At 38.8% G+C, this 19,991-nt stretch overlaps 1 protein-coding gene across 10 annotated transcripts in view; it reads left to right on the top strand.

Moving 5' to 3' along the window:
• The window catches only part of vav2 (vav guanine nucleotide exchange factor 2), a 199,419-nt gene that overhangs the window by 126,244 nt on the left and 53,184 nt on the right, over positions 1-19,991 (top strand). For all 10 annotated transcript variants that reach the window (XM_085463279.1, XM_085463274.1, XM_085463273.1 and 7 more), the window contains exon 3: positions 11,902-11,960. In XM_085463279.1, coding sequence (XP_085319405.1) covers positions 11,902-11,960 — 59 coding nt within the window. The remainder of the gene's footprint in view (positions 1-11,901; positions 11,961-19,991) is intronic.

Below are 19,991 nucleotides of genomic sequence, written 5' to 3'. Positions count from 1 at the left end.
ATCTGACAAGCAGAAAAAAAAATAAAAAATAAAAATTGCAACATCAGGAGCTTCAGACAGTCACAGACATAATGCAAACTTTACATCCATTTTCTAGCAAATAGCGTAGATGTGTGTATATCATAGAGTATGCAATAATAGTTGTAGTTTGGGTCATACGCTCTCTCCAAGACAAATAATTACGTTTTGGGCCCAGCTTTCTTCAAGATGACCCCAAAACAGAGTCTGCCTCCTCTTCAGGAGCCATTGTACTTCCAGCTATGCAAAGTATAAAGCCAATAATCACTAACAAAATAAACTTGCAGCAATAGTTAAATTTGAACAGTGGATATAATTTAATTAAATACATGTCTCTCAAGCAGTATGATAATATCACTCATTTTAAATAGTAGAACATCTTAAATCGTAGTTGCTTAAATTGTGCCTGTGATTTAACACACTTTACTTCATTGCACTCTATTGCATCTTAACATCTTTCCCGCAGCTGTTTGTGAGACATTAAGACATTATTCTTAATGACACATTCTGTCACAGAGTGCCCCAAATGCACGTACCCCCTGATTAAAATGTCATTGACGACCTAGTGGGTTGGACAGTTCATAGCCTACAAACAGCTGATGAAAGTAGTCGAAACATGACATAACACATTGGGAAATTTCCATCGCAGCAGGGGGTTTAGTCACTCTAGCATGCAAATGTCAGACACATTTTTTTAGGAAGACAAAAAAAAGAAGCGGGCCAGCCAGAGCAGGCACATTATCCTCAGCTACACTCACATACACATTTTCTCATTTCCTGTTCAATTTTTGTGTTAACTGAGTCCTTTCAGCACTTAAAGGAGGGGTGGGAGTTTTCCTCAGCAGTATGCGAGAAGACCACGAGAAGAAGATTTTGTTTGTTGTGTTAGCTGTTGATAATAAATGCCAAATTATTTCTGTCTCGAAGATGAGCTGCAGGCAAGGCAAAGGTTGATCCACTGATAACCTACCATGTGTAAAATCTTCAAATCTGCCTCAGAGATGTTTTTTTAAAATCATTTTTCTCACATTCAGTCACAGTTGCTTTTTACTTCATTTTGAGATCATCAGAAGCGTCAGCTGAGTTTGACTCAAGTATTTCTCAGCAGGGGGAAGGTTGTTCTACATCACTTGCTCTCAATATGTGTTGTTTTGACAGCATGTCCCAAAGAGCTGTTTTAGTCAAACAAGTGTAAAAGTAGGTGTCATCCATAATTTGTTGAGGGCAGACTTGTTGTTTTGTTGCCTTCATGCTCTGAGAGGTGATACACTGTTTTGTTTTGTTTTTTGTTTTGTTTTGTTTTTTTACTCACCTCTTTAATTGAACCCTTTGGGCAACAAGTGACCGAGGCTTTATACAGTCACATATTTTACTTTATCATTCATCCACCAAAGCGTTAGATTAACTTTTCAGTAAATTTTCATGCAACAAATCTTTAAAAAAACTGGTTTGACATCTTTGGAGATAGATCACACAACTCTTGGGCAAGGATTTATGAAGGATTAATGTCACTGACATCCTCACATATTCCTTATGATACTCATAAAGTGACATTTTTTTTAGAATGAATCTTTTTATGTAAAAAAACTAACAACAATAAATCAGATAAAGAGAATCTCTATAAATAGAGATGATTTTTTTTTCCTGACTTTGTTAAGGCATTGTCTTTTATTTTCACCTACCCACTAGTGGCAGTGTGTACAGTCCTACTCTGAGAGGCTGCTGTGCTACAGTGGCCCTGAGATGTCAAACGAATTGCAACTTTAAAAAAAACCAGCAAACTGAAAAATACTGCAAAAGCAAGCATTACAACAGAAGTTGAATAAAATGCAAGAGAAGTAGAAAAAAACAACAACAAAATCTCACAAAACACAACAGAAATGTTTCTGGTGTCCCAATAACCTGATGGACCAGCTGGGGAAGTGACAGAAATCAAAAAAATGTGAACGACTGCAATGGGGCAGGCTTAAAACAGGACCATCAGGGTTGTGAGGGTTTTTTTCTATTTCCATTGATTTTTATTCAGCTTCTTTTGTGTTTTGTATGCTTCTGCAGCAGTTTTCTATTTGCTAGTGATTTCTTAAGCTGCAGTACATTTGACCTCTCATGGCTACCATAGACTGCCACTGACGTAGTTGCACCTACTGATCACATCTCAACTTCCATCTGTTAACATAGCAAGGCATTTTTGAGCCTGCTCTGCTGGGATGTTCAGTCAAATGCTTGTTGTTTGGGTCTTTCTGCAGAATCACCAAAATGTCTTCAAGTTCTTCTCGCCACACACTCATTCCCAAAACCCCCATACCTTCTTGCTCAAGCTTAAGCTAAAACACTGCTGTGATACTCTAAAACACGTTCCCTCCTCATTTATTATGAATGGTCTGGCTTTGCAACAAGTAAGCTGCAAGAATATTAGTCCTGATTGAGTGCTTTCTGGTGAGTGCAGAGGCACCTTTTCTGCTCTTGTTGTATGATCAGTGTTGCTATGCTTCTTGGAGCACGCAGGTTAAGTGCAGATTTATACAGCAGTAATGCAAAGTCATTTAGGCGGCCTTTCTGTTTTTTGTTTTTTTTTTTCTTTTTAAACTAAACCTTTTAAGTTGGTCTAAGGTGAAAAGAAATGCTGCACTCAGAGACCATCAATCCATAGTGTCTCCTGTAAATGTGGGTAAGGAGACAGAGTGGGCCATCTACTAATAAGAAAGTTGGCAATTTTATCCTTGGCTCCTTCAACCTGCATGCTTGTGGGCACAGTACTAAACCCCCAGTTGCCCCCAATAAAACAACGTGTGAATGTCAGGTTATAAGTGCTCAGGCACTGAAAAGCTTTGATGGATGTACGTGTGCATGGGTGGACGAGGCTTGTAGTAAGAAACCACTTTACTTATAAGTACCAGTCCATTTACCTTTTTTATATGATTTGTTTTGGTGGTTTGGCCTCTGTGGTTTACTTACTTTATATAAACTCAGATAAAGACATTTTAGCATGTTAACACTTATGTCCACTTTATTGTAAATGTTTAACACAATTCTGGACTTGTTTTCAGGTTCCCTGAGTGTTGTTGTGATTATATGTTGTTCTGGTATTATTAAAATTGAACTGAACAGAGCTGAATTTATTAAAAATAATTGTGCCCAAGTCCTCTGTTCTTTTAGCTGTGAAGCATATCAGCCCCACAACAACAATAAATTAGTTTCTTCTGGGTCTTTTTTTAATTTTATTTTGTTTTTGTCATTTTCAGTTTCTGGATAAGTTTCCATTAAGCCCCTCTCTCTGCTCTTGTTCACTAATATTGCATTATTTACAAGCTGGTGCAGCATTGAGCTGTTTCTATTACTGTGTGTGAAAGAAAGAGGGGGGAAAAAGGAGGAAAATGTGTACACATCTTGAGTGTGTGTGTGCTGATACACACATGTACAGCATACACAAAACAGGCATAGTCACGCACAAGCGAGCAGGCACATGTCTGGTGATATAGTGTGAAATGGGACAGGTCATGGACATGGCTGCAGCACATCGGCAGGTGTTGACCAGGCCAAAACGATCTATTGAGTATAATTTGCACATGTTAGCCACTGTTGCCCTTTTCCCTTCAAGCAGCGCAGGTTCAGATCGAATCGATGTTCGAGGTCCTTAAACCTAAATAAGCTCTAAAATTGATTTGTTGGTACATTTTTACATCAATAGTTCATTGGTGGTGGTAGGATATGCATTTCAAAATAGACAAAAAAACCTTCAGAATTACCTGTGTTATATTAAGTTCAGTCAGTGGGATAGGTAGGAATGATGTGCATTTCATGTGTGGGCTAACTACCCTGAAAAAAGCTTAGAGCCATTTTGTCTGGCATCCATAGTGCTTGGGGTCCTTAGGGTCAGCAGCAGCACTCTTTCAGACCCGCAGGCCAAGCCAGAGGCTTTTCTTGCACAGACATACCCAGTAAAATCCCCTGTAATCAAGCAGCTGGAAGGTCCACATTGAGGGGATTTAGTGCAGTGTGGCAAGTGCCAATCTGTCTGCAATCAGGATTTACACAGGCCTAGCTCCCGATGGCATTCAGTAATTTCTAGCGCGATGCTTGAGACTGATCACAGTGAGTCATGATGTCCCTTGAATAGAAAGACAATGCTGGTCAAATACAGCCCATGATTCGTGGGTCTGGAGAATGGTGAAAGTAGAAGTAAGGATTTAATATAAACAGAGCCAACATTTTATATTTTGTACAAGCATGCCCTCAAAACTACCTCAGTTACTATTGTTTTTTAATAGTTTTACAAAATATACAATGAATATAAATCTTTGTGATCCTGGTTCATGTTGACTTGATTGTTTAACTTCATAATTTCTGCAGATTTATCAGCCGCACATTCACACCCCCAGTATCTTGTTCTACCACCTCCCAAAGCTATTCTATTGGCTGTAGATCTGGAGTTTGGGCAGAATACTGAAGTACACTCATTGTCATTTTTATGTACGATTTTTAAGATGACTCTTGCTTTGTGAAATTATCTGATGTCAAGCTGGACGTAAACATGAAAAGATTGTAAATCATGTCCATACACATGGTTAGCAAGCATACATAGAACGGCTGTGGCATTTAAACTATGATTGATTGGTATTAACAGGTCCAAAGACTGCCAAGAAAACATTTCACGCACCATTGGTGAGCCTTTGACCACTGCAGCCTCAAATTTGTATTCTTGGCTGACAGGAGTGGAACACGACATGGTCTCCAACTCTTATCAACCATCTGTTTCAATGTTGGACATTATGTGCGTTCTGGGATGTTTATCTACTTAGCAGAGTTGCACAGAGTGGTTAACTGAGGTACTCTATCAGCACCATCCAGTCTCGCAATTATCTTACCTCTTATTGACAAGGTACTTTCGGCCAGAGAACGGTTGGTTATATTTTGTTGTTGCTTTTCACATCATTAACTGTTTATAGAGTTTACTCTTTATATGTGAAAAATGCTGAGAGATACAGTATCTCTCAGCATTTTCAGGAATGCGCGATGAACCAGGCAATCTTGCACCAACAAACATTCCACTGTCAGATCATGTTTTCCATCATTCTAATGTTTGGTATGGAAATTAATTGAAGCTTCCAACTTGTATTGACTGAATGTGTTGCGCCGCTTTAACATGGTTGGCTGAATGGTAATTGCGCGAAAAAGCATGTGTACAGGCATTCTTAATACTCTTGATATACAGAAATATCGTTGATGTGTTTCTGAATTCTTGTTTCATTTAAATATTTAGATAACTTGTATTGCTTTCTTCTGCCTAAGAGTATGGATTGTAGCAGACTATTGCCATCAGTGCACTTCTGTTAGCTGAGAATAAGTGTTTACTTTCTAGCCTGCTTAATTAGGCTGTTACCCAATATTGTTGGGCTCAGCTTGATTTATAACTGGTTTAATGCCCTTTCCTCCTCCATAGTATTTCTATTTATATAGTTTGTTTCAGTTGTAGTTTTGGATGTTTGACTTGAAGTAAACTTATTTCTTCTTTATCGCCTTTTTTATTGTCCTGTGTACACAGAGCCTTTATGCAATAAAAAAAGTAATCAACTCTTTTGGGCCTTTAAGTTATGTGTGTGTACACTGCACACTGGTGTTTATCGCTCATATATGGGATACGTGACGGAAGCTTTTCAGTAGGGCTGCCACAAACGATTATTTTGATAGTCGACTAGTCACCGATTATTTTTGCGATTAGTCGACTAATCAGATCATCATCCACTGGACGTAAAACTACAGCTTATTGCACTAGCAGCATCTGCTCTTATATAACTATCATTAGCTTACAGCTTTAAGCGTTTAAGGTCTGTGGTAACTAAAAATAAAGACAAGATGATAGTTTATCAAATTTAAATGAAATTTGCAGATTGTTTCAGTGGAGTTTAATAAACTCCTTGCTATCTAAAATATAACAGGACACCGGAGTATATTCTCGAGCATCTTTAATCTCTTTTCAACTTTAATCTCAGCCAAACAGATTTACTCAGGAACAAATAAAATACTAAAAAAGCCAAACAATAACATTTTTAAGTTATCTAAGTGACTTATATATGTTTAACCTGAGTAGCGAAAGACGGTGGTGGGTTTGAAGACGATTTGCTGGGAGTCCGGTGTTCTCACGGCTCTAGTTAGCCTCGCCCCCGGCTCGCTATCGAGCTAGTGGGTAACAGTCGGAGCGCTTTTGAAAATATGTGGTGTCTTGATAAACTGAGCAGATATTTGAGGTTTACACAGCTACATTCTCGCCTGAAAATATGTTAAACGTTTATTTTGTGACCCAGAAAGAATAATAAGAGTAATATTAAAACTAACTAGCTGCCGCCATTGTTATGAATTCTGGGACACAGCTGCTTCTTCTTCTTCGGGGTGTAACGGCAGCTGGCATCCTTGTACATCCAGTGCTGCCATCTTCTGTTTCAGTCCGTTATTACACTCTTAAATCCTGCTACTTCATCCTGCGTCTTTTGGGATCTTACAAAGCGTCAAACGACGTGTCGACTATTAAATTAGTCGTCGACGATTTTGATAGTCGACGTAATCGTGACTAGTCGACTAATCGTGGCAGCCCTACTTTTCAGGAGAATTTTCTGTGAATTGTGTAGAAAATGTAAAAGAGAACAAAAAGGCAAAGGCAGAGGTGGGGAGAGGATGGGAGGCAGAGGATAAGGGGAGGTTTGTAAAATGCTGAAACTCCCAGTGGCAGTGGGACAGTCGGATGGAGACACACACACACACACACACACAGACTCTGCTTTCCCTACTTTGTGTGTCTATTATTGATGGGCACACAGGGTTCCCACTCAGCCATCTGTTCTCAGCTCTCCCACTCTGTGCCCCTTTTGGTTTTTGCCTACAACTTAGGCAGACTGGCATGAGCATAGCAATGCTGTCCAATCAAAGTGTGAATCCTTCATAAATATATCACACTATTAGGGAGTTAGCTGTTTGAGCAGGAGCCCAGTGAGAGAAAAGAGAAAAATAAAAGTAATGTCCTGAATTTTTAATTAATTCTTCCTCTTTGCTGGATAGCTTCCAATACTTGCACTGATTTGCAGCAGAAGGTATAATCAGAACTTTCACAGACACATAATCATGTCATAACTTCATCAGATCTAAATATAATTGGCAAAGGGGTGTGCGTGTGTTTGTGACGGACTGTCTTCTTGTGTTCAGATCTTAATCAAATCACAGCCACACCCTCCCACTGTTAATAGCATATGGCTGCAGTTTTGATTTGATCAGTGCGGTAACTGATGACCATGCAAATTTAGTCGAGCCCCGGTTGCCAGGGGGAACCCGTGTTGTGCAGGTCTTTTGATTGGCTGCAGGGTGGTCGCATGCGGTGTCGCTTGGCGCCCAGCTGGGACACAGGCCACATGTGGCGAGTCTGGAGACATGTAAGGTCGGTGTGTTTGCAAACACTTGGCTTCGCCCCGTCGGTCCACAGATGCAACCATTATCCCCTCTCCCCCATCCTTCCCTTCTCTCTCCTCCACACATACACACACACGCACCTTCCTATGCAGTAAACAGGCTATAAACGTTACATTTTGGTCATGCGCAGAAAACCGTGAGCACAAGTTGAGGCTGTGAGACTTAACGTGCATCCTCAATTGCATTCATCTTGTCTGACAATAAGGGTCACCCATGGGTTAGGGAATGCCAGAGGCTTGTTGGGGGTGCTGATTAAAGGTGAGATCATGGTTTCGGGGCTTTAAAAACCTGCAATATTACTCCATCGTGTGACTTGTATTTTCCATATTCCTAGAGGGGCAGAAGAGGCTTTATTCTCTAGCGAGCAGTAGAGTTAGGATCCCCCGGGGAGTACAAGATGAGAGGGGAATTAATAATGTGCGTGGACTCAAAGGCTTTGACTGAACTAAAGGATCAGAAGCGGCTGAAGAGAGTGTATTAGAGGTAGAATGGAAAACAGAAACATGGGCAAAGAGAAGAAAGTAAGAGAGACTGACAAGCAACCTTTGAGCAAAGGCTGGAAGCAGTAACCTTATAAAAGAGATAAAACAAGTCTGTTTCTTAAAAAAAAGGAAGGAGAAGAAGAAAAAGAAAGGGTTTTTTAAAAAGACCAGCTATTAAAGGGATGCTCCCCTGAAGTTATCCTTTCAGTATCCCTTGTATTCCTTTTATAGTCTTACAGCTTTGTGATGTGTTGACATCAATAGTGAAACAATAACTGTACGTTAAATAGATTAATAAGAAGCGTAATCCTCATTATAAGCAGTACATGCGAACAGTTTTTCATTCCTTCAGCTGCCCTGAAAACAGATTGCAAATTAGCATTTCTTACCAAAGCTAGCGTGAGTCACGAGCTGCCATGGCTCCAAGTACTGAGAACATATTTTTCGCATTATGATGTGTGAAGCCAACATGAACTAAGAAAAGAGAACAAACTTCCTCATGTTGAGGAAACTTGAGATTTAATATTAATAGACTTTACCATGTGATGTGTGAAAGTCACACTAGCATGCTCAGTGCTGGCACACACTCTCCTCAGGCCACACGGGCTCTGGCCCTGCTGTGACCTCTCTGGCTCGAAGCCAGTGGCTCTGCTATCCTTTGAACCTGGGCAAACCTGGCTTGAGGCACCTGTGTTTAGCCAGATCTGAGTGCAGCTGATCACGGCAGGCAGCATGAAATATTAATTGCTATTAAATACCAAGCGCGTACACCCGTTCATCCTCTTGTTTCATTCGCATTTTACATTTTTGTCTTTGCTCTGTCTTTAAATTTTGTCATCTGTCTCTCACCCTTCAACAAAGAATATGTAGGCTCATAAGACAAAAAAACCCCTCAATAATGATGATGGGGCAGTTTGCCAGATGCGTTCCCTTCCTGCAGCTTTGCCAAGTGGGCAAAATGCCACCAAGCAGCACAATGGGTTTATCCTCAGTGATTTCTTAAATACCCTAAACACAGACACCTGAAACAAAGACACATAGTAATCTTTTCTATCTACTCCCTTGCTTCTTTCCACATCTTTATCTGTCTCTTTTTCCTTTTTTGCCTCCATCTCTATTTACAGTAAACAAATAGGTGTCAAGTTAAAACAAAAATATAATCCCTTAGTCTCTTCATAAAGGGGACCTTCACACTATAGAAGCCATACTGTTATCTTTGTCTCTGAAAACTCAATCCATAGTTGTTCTCAGTAATCGCTTTTATCCTGTAAACAAACTAATGCTGTCCTGAATGCCATTTTTAGGCTTTTCGGTGATAATCAGCCATAATAATTGAAGCTTTGCCCTTTGCGTCCTGCAGTCATAACAACTCGTTTCTGATTATGCAACCTTGGCAAAATCACCAAAACACCGTATAGATGAGTAAAAAGACAATGGCCAGATCTCTAACAAGCTGAATATCCATGTGAAAATTTCAGCAAAGAAGCAAGACATCTCCACCATCATGATTAAAATACTAAATTAGGGATCTTTTAAAACAATGCTTCTGCCTGTCAGCAGACTGATGGAGACATTCAACAGCAACTTGAATTGAAGCTGGTCAGGCAGCATGTGGTGGCCTAACACTGCAGTATCTTTCCTTTAATTTCCTTTAATTGCAAATCTATATGTAAAGAAGGTATATAATGTTAGACTGACCCTGTGTTGAAACCATTAAGCACGACCAAAACACTCCATTACGCAGGTCTTTAGCAGCTCAGAGAAATAACCTCCTATTATCTGGTTGAATAAAGGGATTCCCCCTCTAGAGTGGTTTGATGTAAATGAATGTGACATATATGCACTCCGTGTAACTGATCATGTTAAAGACAAGAACACCTTGAATAGAGAGAGTGGACAACAGCACTTCAACACAAGCACTCCACAGCTCGAAATTGATGGTCTTCGCTTCATAACAGCCATTAACATGTGCTCAAGTTGAATGTTAAATACTAAAGGCGTTGAGGTGCCACATTGTGTGTTTAGAGAAGAGGGAATTTGATGAGACGCTGTCGATGGCACACCTGCCAAGGAACAATTTTGTCCTCCCTGTCGAGGAGACATCTGGCATTGCCACGGTGTTACAACCCGAAATACACCCAGGAGTGGGTAATGAGGCGTAGGAGACAGGGGGTTGTGTTTTTTTTGTGTGTGAGTGTGTCTGTGTGTGTGCGTGTGTTTTGGGGCGGTGGTCCTCATCTTCCTGAACTAGCCTCTGTAGGGCCTGCAAGCGCACCATCTGCAGTCCTTAGCGTAAGCCCACTTGCGTGTGACTCATAAGCAGCAACAAATCAACTTAAATGCATGCACAGACACATTTGAGCGTTTAAAACTAAAAAGCTAAAGTATGGAGGCTTTACAAAAAAAGCTGCCAGCCACCTAGCTGAGGCTTTGCACCGCATGTCTTTGAATGTTACTATTAACATGGTGGCCTGCATTATGTTTACACACAGTCCTGTGTGGTGCTGCATACGCATGAGAGGGGTTGCTAAGAAACGCTCAAGTAAGGTTCGATAATCACCCTCAAAGAACAGAGGAGCTGCAAGGAGTGTGTTTTGTTTAATTGCAGCATATACGATGTAAATGCGAGTGGCTCTTCCCCTCTGGTGTCTTTTACTTTTCTTTTTCTGTTGTTGCCTTTGATTTTTTTCTTTTCTTTCTGGAGCCTGTCTGTTAAAATCCATCGAAATGGACACAAACGATCAATCGCTTATATGATAAATCATAAAGTCTTTCAATTCTGATTTGTTATTAGAATAATTACGTGGTGCATAACAAGAAACAAAAATGGAACACAGTATAATGAAGCCGCCTGGAGCTGCTTTAGTGTTAGAAGACTGCTTTCGACAGTATTATGCAGAGATGCAATGAAGATGTCTTAATGGTGAATTCTTAGTAGCATATCAGAATGTATTGCAAGAAAAAAAGATTGCCGTAAATGTGTGTGATGCTTGTGTTTTACAGAAAGTGGTGGACACAGCCTTGTACATTGGGGGTAAAGGTGTAGCGGTATGAAAACAAAGCATTTCACAGCCAGCTGGTATAGTTTAAATTCAATAAATAAGTAAAGTTTTATCTGTAAAGCACATTTCAAAGTGCTTCACAACAAAATGCCATAACACAAAAACAAAAGTTGAAATATGGAGCACTGTTCTAACTTTTCCTCTGACACCACTGAAATGGTAAATGGACTGGTTCTTATATAGTGCGTTTCTACTCTACTTGTATACTCAAAGCGCTTTATACAACATGCCTCAATCACCCAACACTTTCTCTTTTACCATTTTCTATCTAGCATTCCTACACATTCACAGTCTGATGAGAACATCACAGAGAAACTTGGGGTTCAATATTTTGTCTAAAGATACTTCAGTGTGTAGACTGGAGAAGCCAGGGATCAAAACCCCAACCTTCCAGTTAGCAGATGACCTGCACTGCCCCTGAGTTACAGTCATTCTACAAATGCTCAAGAGAAGATGCTTATGGAAAATAGGGAGCGAGGAGCCTGTAGGCCACACGTTCCCATATCTCAGATATGTTGTGCTCAAGGACACTCCATAAGTCAGTGTTTAGTAATATGGTTTACTACTTAGTGAAACGTATTACTAAGTAGGCTTGTTGTAACAGAGTTGTTACATGCAGCACAGAGACGTATGGCTGATTTTCATGGAATCAAAGGTTAAGGGACACAAAACTGGTTACTGGCAAGTCAACAAACTGGTTGTGTTCTGGTATTCAGTGTGATCACAGCCTTTTAAGATGACATCATGAGTCAGTTACTGTAATCTGTGGTTACCGTAACTGTAACTGAATGTTTAGTTCATTAGAGGTCTTCAAACATAAGAGCAAAGATGAAAGAAATTTGTAGTTTAATTGTTCTAACGTTTCATGTCTTTGTTTATTTCAGGTAATCTCCGCTCTGTCGAGGATCTCCCACCACAGCATTGCACAAATCAAAGGCATCAGGTATGAGTCTCATTTCTCTCTCATTTGTCTTTTAGACAGCTGAAGCACTTCCAAATATCAGCGTCAAAGAAGCCATTTGGAACGATTCCACATTTTCTTTTCTTACCAGCCTATTTTAAAATGGATGTAGCTATTAACGTCTGCTGCTCATTTGAAATTCAATTTACATTTTAGGCAATTAGCAGCAGCATTCAACCTCCACATTATCATGCAGGACAGAAATGACTGACAATACATTCCCATCTGTCACTCAGACAGCGCTGTGTCGTTCGCAGTCAGAATACTTCATTCCATGCAAGAGTAGTCATTTTTAGTCTCAAGTAATGGCGAAGTTGAGAGAGTTCTCCCCATTTATTGGAATGGGCTCCTAAGTTCTCGTCATTTGCTTGATCTGCTTGGAGCTCGGTGGCTCACCGGCAACACATAAAAAGACATTTTATCTGTCTGAGTAATGAGTTGATGGAGCACAGCCGTTAGGAGCTGTGCCAGGAAATGAAGGGAGGGGAAGGAAACAGGGAGCGAGAGAGTGACAGAGAGAAAGCAGGTCCCATGACATTAATAAAGGCAACATAACCCGCTGACTGCTGGCTAATTCACTGCTTGTGCATGCTGACCATTTTGCTGTGAGGTGTCAAAATCAATGCTCATTTGACCTCATTGTAAATCACAGGACTTTTTATTCTCAACTTATTTTACTTTTAGTAACTTTTCAGTTTTTTGAGTTTCACTATTTTTGGAGTGTTTGCCCTTTAACTGATTGATCAGCCGCCACAATGCTAAAGTCACAGTTCTAGATAGTTTTGGAGGTCGTACCTCTTTTCTCTGCTATAACTGGGACTATCGTAGATTCTATAGCTATGTTTTTAAAGACATTTTAGCTTCTGCCCTATGTCTTTTCTTAACATAACTGTGACTTTGGGTGATGTAGGCATGATGTGACTGATCCAGACTTTAGTCTACTTTAATATAAATTTAACAACAGCACTTTGAATACCCAGGCTTTATTAAACTTTACTTTTGTTTCAGTGAAATATGAAAATATTCACTACAGTCCCCCTTAACTTACTGCAAGGTATCAACCAGGCAGTGGATAAATACAGAGGGAACCTGAACAGGATGAAAAAAACTATTACAAGAGAATAAAATTAGGAATCGATGCATACTCTGAATTATATCACTTCAGACGTCTTACTGTAGTTGTAGTGTAAAAGCAGACAGAAAAGAAAAGCTTGAAAGGTAAGCAGTAGGTATTTGCCTTTAGTAACCCAGAGCTGTTTGGTCTAAAAGTAAGTACTGACCTCTTAGTCTGCTCCCCAGCAAAACAAATGAGAACTTCATCACAATGACTAAAAAATGACTTTATTAAGTAGGGTCACATTTCACTGTTGGCCAGAACAAAAGAATATTGATATTAAAGAGTACACTCATCTAAATCCTAAGGGAAATGTGTCAGAAGAGGAATGGCATAATACAAAGTGTTGTCTTGATAAGTGGCTGGAAATTAAAAGTACTGCTAAGATGCTTGTTAAAATTTTGTTATGTTAACGTGATCTATTCTCAGAAAAGCAAATGACAATTTTAAACTTTTGCAAAGATAATAAAGAGTTAATTGTTTTTAATATTATTATTTTATTATTTTTCAGTTAAATAAATTATCACTCAAGTAGAAGTCTTTTTGTTTCTCCTCAAGCTTTTTAGAAATATTTCTTAGTCTCGATTCTAAGTCAGCGCTTTGTTTTTGTTATTAGCATTGTGTCATATATTTAGTTTAAGCAAGTATGTATATATGAATATATTTCTTATCCATGGTAAATTTGTAGAATATAATGACTTGAAAAGTAATTATTGAATATGACAGTCACAAGAACATTTCAAGCTTCAGCAGTGAGGAGTGCAAGCAAAAGCAAGTCGCATACTTGTGATGTGCTTTTACCTTTTTATTTTTACAGGTTTTTAAGCTGTATCAATAAGTGTGGTAGGATTTATCGTGGCACACTGTTTTCACTCCCTCAGAGCTAACTCTTCAGGCCACCTCTAAAGCCGAATAGTTAACATTAAAAAAAGAAAAGAAAATCCCAGAATGCAGAAAATTAATGCTAAATGCTAGCCGTAGATGTGGTGACTTAAATTTACATTTCGCAGGTGAGTTCGAGGTGAATATTAAAATGAACTATCAGAGTAGCAAACCATTGATTTTCTTTTTCCCCTCAAGTACAGCACAAACAGGGATTTCATCAGTTTTGTCATTTAAAAAAAATGTAATAGGTGACTCAATATTAAGAAAAGACATTAAGAAGAAAAAAAATCCTGACAAAGTTCCTTTCATTATTTGACTGGATTTTGACTTGATATATTTGGATTGAATTAGTTGCGCTACACACAAACACAAGCAGTGCATGAAAGGTTGTTTTAGAAATTGGATTGAGAAGAATATTGTGGAATGGAGGGGGTTTTTTAGAGAGCAATTTTAAAGCTCTTTTCCAGCTTAGGCTCCTCAGATTGGAGGGCTCGATGTCCAGATGGTAACTCCACAATCTTAAATGTGCATTCACAGACCGCACATTGTGGCAATGCATTGAACTGTAGACCAATTGGAAAGTTCCTCAATGTGTTAATCGTTGGATAACATTGCCACAGGCATGACTTTGATGTTTTGTTGAAGCGCATTGATCTTGTCTGTTCGCTGTAATCAGAGCTCAGTAGTTCATGTCTTTGTTTCTGTGTCAGCATTCCAGCCAGAGTCGGGCATTAAGGCTTTATTTCTCCATGCAGACACGTAATTGCACAGAAATGCACTCAGGATAAAATCACTCAGGATTTCACACATTTCCTGGAACCTGCTGATTTTCCTTTGGTGTAATTTCTGTCTATAGTCACCTCTCATTTCTTTAAATTTTGGAAATGGAAAATAGGTGCAGTGATTTATTGAACATTTAAACATTTATGGAATTTACTGACTTTGTATCATTCTAACAAGCCTGAACATCTAAATTTGGTATGACCACCTTTATTCTTCAGCATATCCTGAACTCTGTTAGGGAACCGTTCTTGTATTTCCTCTCCAGGAATAGTTCTCCATGCAACTTGAAGGACATTAAGTGCTCTTATGTGTTTTACATTTTTAATGGGACTTTTCCACATTCATTATTCCATTGATTTTGACAGTATACCCAACACCACTGGCTGAAATGCAGCCCCAAACCATGACAGCCTCCATCTGTAGACACTCACTGTTGTATCTCTGTGTACCTCCTCCACACAGACAGATCAACTGAAGGGCTAGATGTATCTCTCAGGCCCTGTGTCAGGTCTTTACTGGACATTTTCCTATTTTTAAGAATATGGCGTTCACATACTGTTCGTCTGTTGTAGATACTTTTTAGGTCTGCCACTTCTTCTTTTGTCCTTCACTCGTTCACTTTATTCAGACACACTGCACACAGCACTGAGATTTGCCAAATTTTGTCTAATAGCTCTTTAAGAACCTTGATGAAAAAGCATTGTGGTTATCTGTGGCATTTTTCATAGATTCAAATGATGAAACAGGAACAAATTCTACACATAACAGACAATTTAGCAAAGAACAAAATTTAAAATGTGATGATGCATTATTTTAACCCTCTCCTACAACATATTTTTAGCACTAAAACCTTAACTGGTCCCATTTTATTTTCTATTTTATTCTGCTTGCCTTCATGATTGACGTTGTCTTCTTCAGTAACAAAACTACAAATCCTCTTTTTTTTTTTTTAAGCCTCATGTTCTCATCTTTTTGTGTGTCAAACGTGTTGACCTTGGCTTTCTTACGGCTTATCTGCAGTATAAGCCTGCATCATCCTCTGCCCTGTTGTCACCCCAAGCCCCCTCCAGACAGCCACCCTACCGCCCACACACACTATCCTCCTACTGTAACCTTCAACCCGCTTGTGCTTGTGTCCTAATTCATCACTGATCCCTGCTGTTTGAGTGTACAGTATCTCCTGGCCTCTGAGGGATCAGGTCATAGAGTGTGGGACACCTCAGATCACCACATAGACTGATCTGATCAGGAAGTTGACATAATATAATGATCCTCCAGTGTGATATTGTCACATGCAATGTATTTACATTTGTGAATGTTTACTTTTTAAATATTATAGTGGCTTCATGGTGGTTTGCACATTTGCCTAACAAGCCAAGAAGCCCTGGTTTGATAATTTTTTTAAAGATTTATTTATCTTGGTTAATCATATCAGAAGTTTGAAAACTGAAAGTTTTATGGCTTCCCTCCAGGCAGTCACAAATATTTCATCAGATTTACCCAAAGTCTTTCTTCAGATCACCAAAACCCAAGTTTGACTTGAGTTAATTAATCAGTGTAATAAACAAAAATAAAAATCAGACTCTGTAATCATTGTTTGAAATTTGCTACATGCTCATGGATAAGCATTTACAGTATAGCTCAAAGGATAAGAAAGAGCTTCCCTGAAAGAAGACTTACAGAAAAATTGCGAGATATGCTAAATGAAGAAGCAACTGAGACCAAAACTAGACTATAACATTTTTAACCCTTTGTTTTGGGTCAAAATCTGCAAAATGAGGCATTCTTTTTGAAGTTTCCTCTTAAATTCCAGACATGATAGAAAAGGTTGGAAAAAAAACTGCAGTGAAAATTTGTCCAACATTCTCCCTCTTTACATGCAGATGTAGATCCTTTAGCCAGTCAGCTATAGGGAGAAACGACAGAGAGAAGAGACAGAGCAGGTGAACAAAGATGGTAGGAGGTGTGTGTAACAATGTCTAAACAGCATAGTTGCTTTCTAAATAAGGAATTGGTGATGACATCTCCATCTCTGCTTCCTGAGAACTGCATTAGAATATTGATGTATATTCTATGATAATTAAAAATCTGAAGAATATAGCTAGCTAGCTTATTTTAGCATAAACACAGAACAAAGGGAAGCAGGAAGTTCTTGCATCTGTCTAAAAGTAACAAAATCTGCCTGTTGACATATGTATTAGTTTATGAACTTATCTATTGTTATTTAGGATATAAGGAATAGTAAAACACACTTCGTCTGTCTAACTGTGTTTATTTTGTGCCCCTTTACACCACTGAACATCACGCTTATTAGTACACAGTCATCATGTTGCATGCGCGTTTCTGTTTTTCTTATATACCATTTGACTGTACTGCATGTGCTAATTTCTCTGTAAGCGCTGTGAATCCAGCTCTGCAGAAAAAAAAGAAAAAAAACCCTCCTATTCACATGCTGATTGCACACACTGCCCCTCCCCAGGAAATGAAACTGTAGCAGTGGGTTTTCAGGGAGAATGGGGAGATTTATAGACAAGCATGGTACAATAAGTAGCAAAGTGAGCAAAGTGCGGAAGCTTGCTGGAGCTCCAGCGATTTATCGACCCCTGCAGAAATGAAGCCGTGTCCTGGGACATGAAACTGCTTCCATTGCTGACCATTTGAGCTGCTTTCACACACAACATCTACACTGTTGTTCTGCTGTTTGACAATAATGGATCAATGGGACTGGCTCATTGCGGATTTGTACAGGACACCTGCACTAACAGTTCCCATTACACCAGAAGAGTGTGGAATAAATTAGACATGATCACAAAGACATTGGGGTTCATTACAGTAATGTAATTCAGTGAGAAAGGAAGAAGAGCTGCAATGTGTAAGATGAGAACTCTGATTTATGAAAATTGTTAAGTAAGAAAAACAAAAAACCAAAGCAAAACAATGCTTTATCTGTGCTTAAACAGATTTTTTACCTCTTGTGGTTTGACCATGGGATGTTTCAAATCAAATAACAAAAGCGACTATAATATTTAAAAGTTGAATCATCCAATTCGTCATTCACCTGCTATGAATTAAAGTAAAAAAGCATTCAAATAAATAAAAAAGAAATACCTCAATGGTTAAAAGTAGGCAAAAACACATAAAGACACCAAATTCATTGGTTATACATGGCTACAATTACAAAAATACTGAATCTCTTTTAGTCTCTTTTCAAAGTACTTTTAAATGAGAAAAAATATAAATACAAAAAAACATATAGTATACAGTGCTTAACAAATTTATTAGAGCACCTCTTATTCAAATTAAAACAACAACACACACAACACAGATATTTTAGAACTCTGGGAAAAATGTATTTAAAACCAAAACTTGCAGCAGTTACTGAACTGAATTTGTGTTTTTATACCCAAATTTGAGTTGGCACACTGAGAAGTCAAAAATGAATCAAGCATAACATAAAAGCATTAAGACTAATTTTTCTGTTCAGGGATGCAAAACTGTAAAAAAACAAAACAAACAAACATAAGTGCTTTAACAGTAACTTCATGGGTAACAACAATAATTATATTTTAGCTTTATAGATACATTTGGGTTAAAGAGGCTGCAGATACTGGTGGGTTAACCATTAAAGAAACATATGTTTTTTGTAATTAGTTAAACTGTAAATTTAGTGCAGCTGTGACATAAATGTTACGTTGGGTGATGGTCTAATAAATTTGTAAATTTATATATATATAAATTCTACATTTGATACATCTTTTCATCATATATATGTATGCTTAATAATGAATTTCTTCCAGGAGAAACATTGCATGCAGGGACCCCAGGTCTTACTGCTGTAAGGTTTCTTCTTCTATTTTCTTTTTGGATAACAACAAAAAAATGAAGTAAAATGAAAAACATCTGGACAGCTGTGATGAAGCTCATGACTCAGTGTGGATGGCCACTAACTAATGATTAGACTCCTGCAGATATGTGATGCATTCACAGGCAAAACTAAAATTAAAAATATATCTGCAAGCAAAAAACAAATCTTTAACATTTTCTAAACACAAATCATTCACCAGCTCCCATTAATGTGGTGTCCATTGCATTTTTACATTTTGGAGTAAAACAGTGAAATGAGGTGAATGATGCAAGAGTCAGTGACATGAAATTGTAATCATTTTCCAAAGGTAATGTGCTCCTCGAGTAACCATTTTCTATGAAGTCTGGAGACCAGTTGGTGCTGAATTGTTTCAGTCTTCCCCCTCTGAAACCTCTGTTTAACATGTAGCAGTTTTCTTCACCAGGGATGCGCTCCGAGGCTTCGCTTTATTTGCAATGAGATTAGTTTGAGCAGCTTGAGAAGGCGAGACAAAGACTGAAAGCAGGTGTCGCACTCCTAAAGCATGAAAGTTGGAAACCGTGCATGTAATCGAGCCCCCCCCCCCCTCCCTTCTAGCACTGAATAGCCAAGAGACAGCTCATCAGAGGTGTACTGATGAAATTATGAACATAGTTCAATTGTACCTCGTTGCACCATTAAGAGAAATGAAAACAGCAGCACCGGACAGAGCTTGGCTCCGCAAAACAACACAGAGGTGATAGATACGAGTGCATATCTCCACAAACTACTATGTAATTAAATTTTGCCCTGCGGGACTCCATTAATAACTTATAATATAATGCACATTTCATTGGAGGGGGCCTTCAGATGTGGGTGTGTTATTGCACTCCGGAGAAAGCGCCCTGTGTGCTTCATAACAGTTAGCGAGAAGGTAACATAAATCAGATGAGGCAGTTTTTTGTGTTAGTAGTACTTGTAATTGTCTTTTGAAAATATGCGTTTTAATAAAGTTACAGCACTTAAGCATGGAACAGTTAGCAGAATAAATAAACCAAAGCGGCTCATGCAGTATTGTGCGTGTGTGTTAGTTGACCTTTGACTGTCTAGCTGAGCATTCATTACCCTGATGGCTGACATGTTCTAATTACACAAAGGCTAATTACTGGTGTCACACATACACACAGCTTTACAGAGACGCAGTCCACTTCAGTTGGCTTTTTAGGAGGGCATGGAACTGAGTCTCACTCTTCTGATCATATCATAGGATTAAACACAGTCAAAGGATTTCAAAGCTGTGCGCTAACGGAGAGGAGAGGGCTTTTGTGAGAGCTTTGAAGGTCTTGTCTTGTATCATCACTGAAGAGTCCACATCAGCTTCCAGCTCACTTCTCAGTCTTGACAGTGA

This window comes from Copadichromis virginalis, linkage group LG7 (assembly GCF_057382275.1).
Source record: "Copadichromis virginalis isolate Kocher_CV1m ecotype Utaka linkage group LG7, C_Virginalis_male_GT1.1, whole genome shotgun sequence".
Taxonomy (NCBI): Eukaryota; Metazoa; Chordata; class Actinopteri; order Cichliformes; family Cichlidae; genus Copadichromis; species Copadichromis virginalis.
Note: the sequence above shows the minus strand (reverse complement) of the source record. Positions and strands in the feature narration are given on the sequence as shown.